The following is a 14099-nucleotide window of genomic DNA, read 5'->3' as shown; positions in this document are numbered from 1 at the left end:
ATTACAGGTGTGCAATGAGTTAAAGTGATCCTAGATGTGTTGATAATATGACTGAAATTGCATAGAATTAAATGAAACTTATACAGACATTTAAAATACAGACAGGATAAAATGGAGCCTTGATTTCGGACGGAAATTACTTGGAGTTGATGGATGCATGGTATAATTATAATGCTGACTAAAATAAAATGTAAATTACTGTATCTTTTCTTCTTTTTATAGTTCTAAAACAGATCCTGTTACTGGAGCTGTGAAAAATACCAAATACCATCAGCTTTAGTAAGCACTGCAAAAGTAACTTTGCTTGGTCTCATAAGCCTGCAGTATAAGTGTGTGTGTGCGCACATGCATGGATGTGTGTAAATGTGCATGCACATGTGTACTTCTTTTTTTTTTTTTTTTTCCCAAAAGGTTTTTCTTACCATGAAGTTGTTTGGGGAGAAGGATGAACAGGAAGATGATTTATAATAAGACTTTTCTTCTTCACTTGCATGCAACTTCTCTAGTTTTACTGCGCATTTCTGAAATACTGAAATCTTTGACACGTCTCAGCTCAATTTATTTTTCCTAGGAAAGCACTCAACTGTAGTGTAGGCACAAAGCACAAAGAGATCTGGGCATTTCTGTAATGGCATTTCCTTATGTATCATTTGCAGTGACTTGCTGGGTTTGGTTACTTACCTGGACTGGGTCATGATCATTGTTACGATATGCTCCTGCATTTCCATGATGTTCGAATCCCCTTTTAGAAGAGTTATGCATGCTCCAACACTCCAGGTACTGCCACTGAATCATTTTACAATTATGGAACCACAGTCACCTTGCTTTTCTCCACTCCGTGTTCCTAAATTATGGTTGTTCTCTGCTTTTGTTTTCAGATTGCTGAATATGTTTTTGTAATATTCATGAGCATTGAGCTTAATCTGAAGATTATGGCAGATGGCTTGTTCTTTACACCAACAGCTGTCATTAGGGACTTTGGAGGAGTTATGGACATATTTATATATCTTGTAAGTTTTTAAATTTATGGAAGGTTTTTGTGGCATTCTTAACTCTGATATATTTGGTTATATAAGTATGGTTTAGTAGTGTGAAGAAGTTTGTCTCTGTTCCCTGATACAAATAGTAATGATAAATGGTTGTGATAAACATCTGGCAATTTAGTGTGGGGTCGTTGTATGGCCCCTTTTGATTCTTTATTTGTTGATATGCTTTAAGTATCAGATCTGATTTTTCTTCAGAGTAAACTTGAGAACTCTGAGCTCATTTCAGCATTTTTATGCAGGAGAATCTTAATTTTACCTGTTTCATAGATGTTAATTGCTTCTTCCCCTGTCAACAGTATTCCTGCTTTATTGAAGGTGTTTCAAAACCATTTACCATTTGACAGAGGGCACATTTTTGTTGCTGGTGTTGCTATAGGAGAAAGCAAAGAAACTTATATCCCGTATCTATCAGTAGTGGTTCTCAGGAAAAAAAGTTTCTCAACAGTTCTCAACAGTTTCTGGGAAATCTCTCGCATTCCATTAAAATACAAGAGGAGGGTGTCCATTTCCTCTTCACATACGACAGTAAACACCATAGAATGTGTTAATACCAGTGCTCAGTATAATACAGTATGAAATATTTTCTAACTTAAGAAATTGCTGAGAAAAATGGCTTTGATGGATTTAGACTAAATCTTTCAGAGATTAATCCACCAGGCAGATGTTCTGCATAAAATTTGTCATGATCAATTTGTATCAAAGATTATATTGTTAGCAGAATTAAAAATATGCATACTTGTACAAAACTCCTACTGTAGTATGCATAATTCCTGTGTGCTTTAATTTCTTGAAATCTCTCTGAATCCCTCTGCTTGTCTGAAGGAAAAATTTTGGTGGTGTAGTTTGGATATTCCAAATATGACTGCAGTGATTTTAAAAGACTGTGGAATAAAGTCAGAAGGACTGTTAAATCTGTTTGTTTTAGTGGGGTGGCTGCCTTTTATCACTTTCTTTTTAGCAAATTATATCAAGTCTTAAATAATTGTTGATATCGTCTTGATCCTCCAGTTTTTGTGCGCTTACTTCTTTGTAATACTCTCACCTCTGCCTCTGTCCCCCTATGATAATACTGACTTTTAAAAAGTAAGAAGCACTTAAGAGATGTTAAATCAATAACCATATGTCAGAGATTTTTCAGGATACGCGACACAGCTATGTTGTTTGAAAACACTTCCAAAAACATAACGTTCTTGTAATGAAACCACATGGTGACAAAACAACTTATGCCTGTAACAAAGTGGTAGGAAAAACTGTCAGGGAAACTGTTAACAGACTTTCCAGGTGAGGATTTCTCAGTTCCAGGGTAGAATCTCTGAAATGAGAAGGAGGAAGAGAAATAATACTGCCTGCTCCAAGAATATAGTTTGTGTCCCTGTTTTGAGTCAGCCAAATTGATTTCTCCTTGTGGAACTATTCCATCTAATTAAGCATATAAAATGGATTTTGAGTCAAAGGGCAAGACAAAGACAAGCTGATGCCCATTAGTTAGGACAATAAGCCAGGACATGAGAGATCTAAGCCCTTTTTCTAAATTAGATGCTCTTTTGCCTTATTCTTTAATTTTAAGGTAGAGACCTTCATTGACCTTCTGTGCTGCGTCTATGCCAAGTAAGACATTGTAAGCCTGATCCTTCTTTGCCTCTTCTGTCCTGTCACCTCCAGGTGAGTTTGATATTCCTGTGCTGGATGCCTCAGAATGTCCCTGCCAAATCTGGAGCTCAGCTCTTAATGGTGCTCCGCTGCCTCCGACCTCTGCGTATTTTCAAACTGGTCCCTCAGATGAGGAAAGTGGTGCGAGAGCTGTTTAGTGGCTTCAAGGAAATTTTTTTGGTATGTGCCAATTATTTTTTTTTTCTTGTGAAAATATATAAAGATAACATTTTGATATAAAATTCATGATTTCTAGTCTTTTCACCATTGTTGTCTGTTTACTTTTCATTGTTGTATCACTACAGATGACCACACAACAGGCTAAAAATTAGAATATAAGTAACTCATACTGAGTAAAGCTGTTGTAATAATTATTTTAGAAACTATATTATTTGTTTAGCATACTTTTAGTCACAATTACATAGGAAGACTACTGAAAAAAAATCTACCCCTTTTTCACAGTTCTGGTTGGTCAAGGAATATGAGAAGTAGTGTATGGAAACTCTGCATGAACAAAAGTAAACCCTGTTTCTGAGCTGCAGGTCTCTACCTTCAAGATTCTTGAGAGGCAGCCAAAAACAATACAGCTGTTCATCGCAGATCTGTATCTCATTCTTATGTCATTGTTGTTATTATTATGACCATGGCCATACTTATAGTAATAAGAACAACAATGGAGTCTGATCAGACACAATCTATTGTCTTGGGACCTTATGTGGTATTGGTCAGCCTAAGCAACAGCCATCTTATTCCTTAACAGAAAGCTTTATTAGGTCAGGTTGTTATAAAACACTAAGCTACAAAATACTTGCAGACAGTAATAGAGCAAAGGACAAAAAGTATAAAGCTAGTTGGTATTTCATAAATACTGTATTCTGTTAAAGATATTTACATCTTAATTTGCTCATTCTAATCTTTATTGGAGCTATCCTGGAATCAAATATCTTACAATGGCCTAATCAGATTAATTAGCCTGAATCAGCAAAACAGAAGCAACATATATGCAAGTACTCAAACAGTTCCTTTAAAGTGAGTGGCAGCTCTTATGCATACAGAATTTAGCAAGGTGGTACACTGAGCACAAAAAAGCTTTTATCCTTATCTGCATGTTAAAAATAAGACTAATATAACACAGCACCTGGTTACTGGACCAGACCTAAAGAAATGTGTCTGTCACCAAAGCCATATCTCCAGATTTATACCACAAAACAGTCCTCCCTGCAGTTCACCAAGGGAGCTGACCCCCCTTTTTTTTCAAGTCTGCAGAAGAAGAGTTTAACAAATCCAACTTCATCTTTACAGGTTTCTATTCTTTTGCTGACATTAATGCTTGTTTTTGCAAGCTTTGGAGTGCAGCTGTTTGCTGGAAAACTGGCTAAATGCAATGACCCTCACATCATCTCTAGGGTAAGAACTGCTTTTCTGCTTCAAAATAATGGTATGTTGTGCCATTTTTGCCTGCTGGGGAAAGCAAGAGGGGCATTCAGAGATATCATATAAGAAACAGAGGTCTTGGGCTCTTTCTTGTTCAGAAGCAGGATGATGGAGGGAAAGGTGATTAAGAGGTCAGCAAATGAGGGTAAGGATGCATTTCCATATAAAAAGTAAAGCAGGTCCAAATATTGGGGACTGTCTTAAAAAAAGTTGTCAAATGGATGTGATGTTACCTGCAAAGGTCTGAATGGCCCATGGAATTAATCATGGAAAATAACACCTTTGCATTCCTAGGTCCACAACTGAAAAACAGGTTAGACTGCTAGAGGTCCAAATCAATGGGGATTAGTGGATTACAATGCTGAGTGGATTACATGGGGAAAGTTATCTGTGTTTCTTACTCCATTTAGAGAAATATCATCATGATCTAAAGAAAGCAGTAGTTACCTCTCAGGAAAGAGGTAAAAGGCTATGTAGTCTTGCAAACTGAAAAGTACTGTCAGTCCTGAAGGACAAGGGTATATGGAACACTTACTAAGATGCATTTTTCATTTGGGTGAAGGTCCCTGACTATTAATCACAGACTTATAAATAACCCTTCATTTTTGTGTAAATTGCTTTCCCATCAGGGCATATATGCTGTTTATGCTGGCATGCTGGCATCTCTCACAGGCTTCTGTTTAATCTCAGGCTGTGGTTTATTTCACTATAGGAGGATTGTCATGGCATCTTCAGAATAAATGTAAGTGTTTCCAAAAATCTCAATTTAAAGTTAAGGCCTGGAGAGAAAAAGCCTGGATTTTGGGTGCCACGAGTCTGGTGAGTTGCTACACTTTGGCTTATGTTTCTTCAAAAATGAAACTGTTGATGTAGAAAAAATGGCTCAAGTGTGATGACAATAAATCACTGATGGAGGGGTTTTATTGTAATTCAAATGATACTAAGAGTAAAAATTCTGGCATATTTAGTAAAAAGCCAGATATATGACATTTTTCAGACTTGACCTCCATTTCATAAACCAGAAAGGAAGGAAAAAACCTCTAGGTACTGAACCTATGTAGGAATTAGATTTGATTTGCTTATTATTACAGTGGGAGTTATTTTCTTGAAAAGTATCATCACTTAGTTATTCTGTGGTACTATTATGAAGGTAACCTGAGAGCCATAAAGCAACAAAAGAACCTAAAAATAAATAGGAAAAGATGGGAAGGAAAAGAAATGGAAATCAACCTGCCTACAGCTACCCATAAAAACAATTTATTATATCATGTCTAAAAACAGCCTTTCTGTTCTATGGCCATCAACCACTCCAGCCAGCAGTTTCTTTCTTTTTCCAGTGTAGGGAGTCCTTGTGGTCTATCTGGTGCAGAAGTGCAGTAAAGCTCATTTAAAAGCTAATGTATGTTTTTTATTTTGTATTCTAATACATTTAATATTTCCCAACACCTGAACAGGCAAAACTCACTCTTTTTAATTGTTTACAGTTTTCATTTTGTTGGCATTTTGCAAAATCAGCTTAAGAGCCACAATTATTTTAATTGGCCATGTGTGTGGATAAAGAATGTACCAGCAGTGGTAGATTCAGAGCCATCCTAGCCTAAAGAAATAGTGTACTGTGATTTGAACAGTCAGTAAAACTCTGACATCTGCAGAAGTCTTTGTTTCTGTATGCTTCAGAGAAATTCTTCCTTGAGTAAGCAAATCCAATCCTGTTCAGCTTGGTCAAGAAATAAGCAAAAACTGTCTTAATCAGCAAAACTGTAAACTTTGGGGAATGTTTTGTTATTGCAGAAAAATGTTTTACTGCAAAGACATTTATACCACTTGTTGGCTGTCAGGCCAGATTTTCAAGAGCCAGATGTCAATATAAGGACTGCATTAAAAAGAAGTATCTACATCTGAGAGCTCTCCTTTCACTGAATGATTGGATTCAAGAAGCACCAAACACTTAATAACTCTTCTGGAACACAACTATTCACTAATAAACTATTTAAAAGCCATTGGGCTCCTTGGATTATCTGGCTTGGATTGTAGAGACAGAGCAACATGCTAACCTAGCCCAAAGAGAGTACTTTTAATATTCAGCTGTAAACATTCTCTTGAATCTCAACTGATAAAAAAGGTTAGAGCACACGGTATAGGAAAGCCATGAAGGTGTTATTTCCTCTCATGTACTCTTTTAAGTTTTGCTTTATGCTATCAGTTCCTCATGATAATGCAATAGGGAACAGCATTTTCTAAACAATCTCACTGACCACGGTTTCCAAATCTTTTTTGTGGTTTAGAGAATTATTTCCTGCCGGTAAATTTATTTTAGAATCTGGTCAATGCCATCAGATAAATTTTTTCCACGAATGGTGGTTTTTTCTTATGTCATTGGCAAAAGCTTTAAAATGCAGCAACATAGAGTCATAGAATGTTTTGGGTTGGAAGGAATCTTACCATGAGCAGGGACACCTCACACTGCACCACGTAGCTCAAAGCCCCATCCAGTCCGGCCTTGAACATGTTATAAGTTTTATTGCTGTGAGTCAGATTCTGAGTAAGAAAATAAAACATATATAGAGATTTAAAGAAATATGTTTACATATTTATTGCTGTTGTTATTGTTTTCTTGTTCCTGATATGGAGCTTTGATACATTTCAGAGGATTTCACCCCAACTTTACAAAGTATTTAAATGTTAGACTATGAAGAATCAAGGTAACAAATAGAACAGCTTTACTGCTGGTTACACCTATTTGTGTACTGCATTTCAGGGCAAATCCTCGGAATTTTAATTTTGATAATGTGGGCAATGCAATGCTGGCACTATTTGAAGTTCTGTCATTAAAAGGCTGGGTGGAAGTCAGAGATGTTATTATTCATCGTGTTGGGCCGGTAAGGAAAGACATCAGACTCTTTGAATTCTGCAACAAATAACTATGGGGTCTTCTTTTTTTTTAACTATTAATCTTATTTCTGTCTATTCAGATCCATGGAATCTACATCCATGTTTTTGTATTCCTTGGCTGCATGATTGGACTGACCCTTTTTGTTGGAGTTGTCATCGCTAATTTTAATGAAAACAAGGTACTAAGTGAGGTGGTTTGTTCTGAGTGAGAGGGTTTATTGAGTGTAGAACTGGCTCTGTGAGAAACCTGAAACTGATATTACAATGTCTATGTTACCTTGTAAGGCTGCCTTTAGTACTGGCTTACCAATCTTACATTTTGCAAGACTGCAAATATGTTATGGCTTCAGATACACCTGATCCATACTTGCTAGAAGATCAAAGCCTGTGATGACAGCGATTCATCGCACACTCTATCAAAGCTGTAGGAGTTTATTTCTAGTGGAGCTGTGCTGCTAGATGGAGATTGGACATAAAGCACTATGTATTTACAGATGCTGTTTAGTTTGATGTTGGTGTATATGTGGTGACAAAAAAAAAGATGTGTTATCCTTGCCTTTGTTGCAATGAAGGGGTCTCTTAAGAACCCTGCCATTGCAGTATTTCAGATCCAAAGTAAAGCTGTGTAGCTTTTTCTTTACAAACTGCAGAGTACATTGTAAAAATAATTGTCCATCACTCAGCTAAAAAGGTAGCTAGTGTTCTAGGCAAATTCACATGGGCTTTTTGGATTACCCTGAAAAGTAGATAAATCTGCCCTCAAGGGAATTGTTTCAGAGCAGCTCATGTCTACACTTGTTAAAAGGTAGAATCCTCAGGATGGGACTGCTGCACTCACGCTTCACAACCTTTAATCTGAGGGGTTTTTCTCAGCCTCTTGTGGTGCCTCTGAGGCACCACAAAATTATTAGGTATTTTTCATACTCGTGGGTTTTTTCTCAGCCTCTTGTGGTGCCTCTGAGGCACCACAAAATTATTAATTTTTGTCCTCTTTCAGTTTAAAGTCACAAAAATAGTGAGATATGATATTTTTACCACTAGTGGCTCTGAAGGGAAAGGATGATTACGTGCTATGAGGCATGGAGATGTGTGACAGCCTGAAAAAAGCCACGGGGGCTGCTTCTAGCTGGATAACTGAATCCCTGCAGGATCAGGGTGCCCCAGGCAAGCAGTCTTTGGCCGGATAGCTCAGCCTCCCAGAGGCTGGGTGTCCAAACCCGAACCACTCTACAGCCGAGGCCACCTTAGCAAGCTTAGTGATTATCAGCTCTTAGTGATATCAGCTCTTTCATAGTTTCTGCTCTTTAGCTTGCTAAGGCACTCAGGCCAGTAGTGGCTTGTAGGAAGGCAGACGAAGAGAGAGAGAGAAGGCAGCCCCAGCTTGTTCCACGGTGGTTTTATTGAGAGGTCTGTGAAGGGTTCCAACGACAGCTCTTCTACCAGAATGGGCCAAGGTAGCCCCTTATATAGGGTTAGAGGGGCTTAGGAACTGACCGGTTGTAAGGGTTAGGGAAAATAGCCTGTGGGGTCACAGAAAGATAAGCGGCCTGGAAGACCTAAGTGAAGACTTCTGACTTAGTTCCTATGACTTGGCATTTCCTGATCTCTAAGCCTCCATCTACCACGGGGCTTTACCTGGTCCCATGTCTGCTACAACAGCCTGGTGTGCTTGTTCTGGAGCTGGGTGCTGGCTCTGGCCCTGGCCCGAGCCCAGTAGCAAACACAACCATTGAGTTTGTCCATCAGGGAAACCACTTGACTCCTTCTGGAAGGGAGCTGAGCAGCACGTTACTGTGGGCAAGCAAGGCATCATGAAGTGGGGTCAAGCATGTTGTGAGCTAAATAAATAGCCTAAAACCTCTACTGTTTTGAAGGTATTTTTATGTTTGCATAACATCAGTGTAATTTTGATAAGATGAAATGCAGTCCTTCCTGTTAAAATATATCTGCTCTAGAGAACAAGGAGCAATGTATGAATAATTGCTTTTCTTATTCACTAAATTTTGACAGTGAATTAACAAAACTGAAATTTCTGCAGTATGAGAACTCCACTGGATTTTTATAGATGCTTTTGTCACTTTTTGTTCATCTGTGCAATATTACTTTTCCTTCAAATTTTTCAATATACACACACACAACAAGCTTTATGCTTTTTGTCCTTGCTCACCAGTAACAGTTCCCTGTAAATTATACCGAACAATATATTTCTATAGAATTCACATGATATTTAAAGTATAAATCCTTTATATCTTCTGGTTCAGTTTCTTCAGTTGTTTCTTAGTAACCAGCAATGGCATGCAATGTTTGTTTTTTTTTTTTTTTCCTTGACTACTCGTTACGTTTTATGTATTTACTATAGGAAAAATAAAATGTTTTCAGATTAGAGTTGAAAATATTAATGTTAATTAAGTGGGCAAGATTTTCAGCCCAATTAATATTCAAGTAGAGTGAAAAAATGTCCAGAAACTAAAAAATATGTAGAGACATGGCTGGCAGCTAGCCCAGAAAGCAGAGAGCAAAACAATTCACAATGTGAGGTTCAGTCATATTTTCTTAAATCTAGTTACTTAAGCAATGTATTAGTGTTTAAAGTAGGTATTTTCTTTAGAAAATTCATGGCTGACATACAGGTAGAACAATTACAGGAGTTGTTGATGAGGGTCAGAGTTAGGCAATTACTGAACAAATTATCTTACATGAGAACAATTTTCTAAAAAGAAAAATTTGTAATCATTTCAGATATGCCCTAGTTTTTCGAATGAGTTGTTGGTACTGCAAGTGTGGAAACATTGGACTGGGAAGTACCCCAGCAAGCTCTGGGTTCTGTCCTTGGTTGTCCCAGTGACAGGGCAATAGCCCAAATTCCAAATTCCAACCCCCAACCCCATTTCAGTCCCCAGCTATCACTTGTCACAGCTCCCGAGTGCCAGGAGTTCAGGCAGCAGTGAAGATGTGAACAACTCAAGTATTAGCTGGCACTTTGAGCTGAAGCCCAAACGCAAGTCCAGCTCCTCCAGCCCTAGCCCTGCTCACAGTGCTCTGCTCTGTGGTTCCCTTTTGATGATCCTGCTTGTGGAACTGGCAGTTTCTGAGCAACAAAGCAATTTGGCACCACTAGATTTTACAAAAGTCCACTTTTTTGCCACCTTTGGTCTTGTTTGCAGTGAAGACTCTCCAAGAATATAATGCAGACACACTCCTTGGGGTAAATGTGTTGCCTTTTAATCTAAGTGTTTCTGAATGGTGCCATTTGGGCCTGGCAGGAGTAGTCAGCATCTTTACATCTTCACTTTGTCCGCATTGTGTTGGAAGGCGCCTCTTCCCAGGGTACCATCTAGGGACACAGCTCCATAAAGAGATCCTGTTCACTAAGAGGGAGAAATCCTGACCTTATCAGTTGCACAGCCAGCCACAGTTCCAGCATCTATGCAAGCCAATGCTCAGGTAAGGGTGAAGAGCATGCTCGCCCTCACCCAACTCAGTGTGGCTCCTTTCTGACAGGGACAGGAGCCAAGTGTCTGGGAGACAGAATTTTGACATTTACCTTGAAAAGGTCTCCTTTGTTTGTGTAACTCTGGAATCCTTCTGTGAGATTTTATAGTTCTCTAAACTGATAAGGAACTCCTTTTGAAGGTCATTTTAGATAACATTCAATTCTCTTTGAAGTTTGCTCTGTTATGTGAACATTTATACACATTACCAGCTACAACCATCCACCCTAAAGGTTCACCTCTCTTTGTGCTTCCTCTGTGGAGAGCTCTTGTAGATTCATAGCATACTATTATTTTATTTCAATTTCACCCCAAGCAGAAGAGCTGTGGAGGCCAGCAGTGGTCTCCTGGAGGGCTCCTTCCCTGAAGAAACTAGTGGCACTAGTAAGTCATGGACTTTCTGCTGCAAAGTCCAGACAAAATCCACCACTTTGCTTCCTGGAAAATGACATTCAGTCAAATGGAAGACCTCCTGCAGTGTTTCATTGCCCACAATGGGCTGCTGCTACAAAGAACAGCAACTATGCCTGCTGAGTTGAGTCCCAGAAACTCACAGCTAATGCATCCAGAAATCCTCTTGGGTAACAGCTGATACTTCAGACTCCTTTCCCCAAGCAGTGTGTTATTTAAGGGAAGTTGTGTATGTAACTATATTTCAGGCACCAAAGAGAATGTTGTTTTCATGTTGCAGTGCTGTTAAATGACAAAAGCTTTATATGTTTCTCTTTGTTTATTAAGGGGACAGCTTTACTGACTGTAGATCAGAGACGATGGGAAGATCTGAAAAGCAGACTGAAGATAGCACAACCTCTTCATCTCCCACCTCGTCCGGGTATCAAAGATATTTTGATTTTATTCATGTTGAGCCCTGGTGTTCATAATTCCCCAGGAGTCTGCAATTCAAATTAAAACTGTAATCGTGAGGCCACTAGGAGGTTGTGCATAAGTTAATGTGGAAACAGGCTCCAACTACAGATCTCTCCATAAGGCTATTAAAATCAACCCTAAAAAGGTTGTGCTTCGATGGTTTTAGGATAAGCCTTAATGAAAAATTTATTTTCTAAATGAAAAATATTTGCAGTTGGCTGTAATGATATGAATGGAATGTATTAACCTGACAGCAGTTGAACGATGCACTTGCCCTAAAAGTACCAAAGCTTTCATGCAACACTGGTGTTCACTATTTGAAATTATATGTTCAGAAGCCCTATTTGATATGGAAAATTGTGGCAGAAAATTAGAAACGTATTTTGAAAATGGGAAAGGATTATTTTGCCTCTAATGAACATGGAAAATATGTCAAGAAATAGGGGGGGATGTTATGTGTTTTTTAACTCTCCTCCTCAAACTCTTTCTTTTTCAGATAACGATGGCTTTAGAGCAAAGATGTATGATATAACTCAGCATCCATTTTTTAAGAGAACTATTGCTGTACTTGTTCTGGCCCAGTCTGTGTTGTTATCAGTTAAGGTAATTGTGTTTCTTTTAAGCACTTCATTACAGTAGTACAGCATGTGTTTGCACATTTCCTAACACCAATTAATGATCAATTGAGCCATTAGTGTGATGAATGCAAGGAAATGTGATTTCTAGATACAGCAGTCTCAGCTGGCATAGATCACTGTAGATTAATTGTAACTTGTGGAGCTCAGTCAATTTCTGCCTTTTTGTAGTCTGGTCCACTATTTATAATTTCTAGTTAAGGTGTAAATCTGAGAGAGAAGAGTACACCAAAATGACACTCCTTTCTGAGTATATTTTAAAGTGAAATTCATTCATTAACAAAACCCTTAAGAAAATTTAAGGCAATGAAGAGGCATTTATTCTATTTAACAGCTCTTCTTCTATTAATGGATTATGCTTGCTTTTCAGTGGGATGCTGCAGATCCAGTGACTGTGCCTTTAGCAACAATGTCTGTTGTTTTCACCTTCATTTTTGTCCTTGAGGTAAAGTAATATATTTTTTTACTTTTTTGAGATTAAGACTTGTATGTATATATTTCATTTTGTTTGTAGGGATGTTTCTCATTCTTCACTAGGGTGTTTATTTCTGAATGTGTACATTCAAGGTTCTCCATTTCACTTGTCTTTAAAAATGTATTGTAAGAAGAAACTTTCAATGTGTTATAGTCATACTTCTCTACACCTTGAGCTTTGTGTCTTTTTAAATATCTTCAAGGCTGAGTATTTAACAGTGTGCTTTGGTGACCCCAGTGAACTCTTTTCTTGTAGAACATCTCATATTACATCCCCTCCATACAACAAAAAGTCTGTGTTGCCTTGCAGAAGTTCTGCTTCATCCATTCATGTTTTGCCTGGTGTGTTAATCCCTACTATTCTGTACCTGTAACAAAATCAAACCTCTCTCAGCTTTGTTTTGGTTTAAATATCATACTTCATTTTAATATCTTTTTTATAAGCTACTCTCAAGCTCCAGTATTTTCCTGTATTTTATAAGCTACTCTCTAGTATTGTCCATCTTTAGCTGCACCAGTCTGGCTCCAGTGTGGTAGCAGTTCTCTATCTATGAGAATATTGTTATTACAAACTCTGCAATGTGTATTTAGCCTATTTTCATAAGACTGGAATCTAATGGTTCAAACACATTTTGGAAAACATATACTTTTTTAATGTATAAGGATATCCATTTAAGCTTAAAGAAGATGCTTGCTCTGTGGTTAGGATAGTACATAATTCTTTATAAGTTTTTGGTTGACTACTTTTCTTGTCAGTCCCCTCTGAATAGCTGATACTGACCACTATCAGAAACAGGATAGTAGACTATGTTTCCCACTGCTCTAATCCAATCTGACAGTTCCTATGTTCCATTGATAGGTTTTGCCAGTAGTGATGAATAAAAAATGAAGTGAATACCTTGTAGCAGCTGTAGCTAGAGTATGTCCATGTTGTTGCTTCTTTTTTCCCTACCCAGGAGAAATCAATATCTCTAGAGAGACTGAGCAATCACAGAAAAGTTTTATTTGTGTCATACACAGGCAGGTTTTAATTTACCTAGTAACTATGTCTTTGGAAATACTTTTTTCTCTTATACTACCAGGGGAAAAAATACATTTCTAGAATTTCAAAGGAACTTTGTCAGAGCCAGGAAAAATTTGTTGACTGTCTCAACAGGCAAGCTATCACACTGTGAGTGCACACAATTTATGGAGAGAGGAAGCAGCTTCCTGCTCAAGATCTTCCTTAATGCAGCATAGTCTGGTCACTGAGTCTGCTTTCTGCATAGCTGATAGCCCTGTGTCCAATCTAACAACTCCTGATTCAGCTTTAAACCTATACTGCTCACATCATATATATGTGGTATAGGAAATAGGAAGAATTTGAAGATCTCACTTTTGTTACCACACTGATGATGACAGAGTAAAGGGAGATGTGATTTTTTATTTCCATGGTGTGGTATTCAGTTCAAGATTATGGACACCTGAAGCTAGGTGTTTAAATTCTATATGTGAGGTGGACGTTTAAGCTGTTACTGTGATTGAGGGAGATGAAGGGTGAGATTGTTACCTCCACTAGCCACTCCAGAAGGCCAGGGACATTTTCAGGTCTTAAGTCACCCCTGCCAGAC

The 14099-nt window shown here is 38.0% G+C and overlaps 1 protein-coding gene across 1 annotated transcript in view; it reads left to right on the top strand.

The window, feature by feature from the left end:
• NALCN (sodium leak channel, non-selective) overlaps window positions 1-14099 on the top strand; it is a 225785-nt gene that overhangs the window by 195451 nt on the left and 16235 nt on the right. The window contains exons 23-33 of the mRNA XM_059839301.1: window positions 223-279; window positions 657-777; window positions 879-1010; window positions 2709-2876; window positions 3999-4103; window positions 4843-4949; window positions 6889-7009; window positions 7103-7201; window positions 11252-11345; window positions 11877-11983; window positions 12386-12460. Coding sequence (XP_059695284.1) covers window positions 223-279; window positions 657-777; window positions 879-1010; window positions 2709-2876; window positions 3999-4103; window positions 4843-4949; window positions 6889-7009; window positions 7103-7201; window positions 11252-11345; window positions 11877-11983; window positions 12386-12460 — 1186 coding nt within the window. The remainder of the gene's footprint in view (window positions 1-222; window positions 280-656; window positions 778-878; window positions 1011-2708; window positions 2877-3998; window positions 4104-4842; window positions 4950-6888; window positions 7010-7102; window positions 7202-11251; window positions 11346-11876; window positions 11984-12385; window positions 12461-14099) is intronic.

This window comes from Haemorhous mexicanus, chromosome 2, assembly GCF_027477595.1.
Source record: "Haemorhous mexicanus isolate bHaeMex1 chromosome 2, bHaeMex1.pri, whole genome shotgun sequence".
Taxonomy (NCBI): Eukaryota; Metazoa; Chordata; class Aves; order Passeriformes; family Fringillidae; genus Haemorhous; species Haemorhous mexicanus.
The sequence above is the reverse complement of the archived record's forward strand: the minus strand, read 5'-3'. Positions and strand labels throughout refer to the sequence as shown.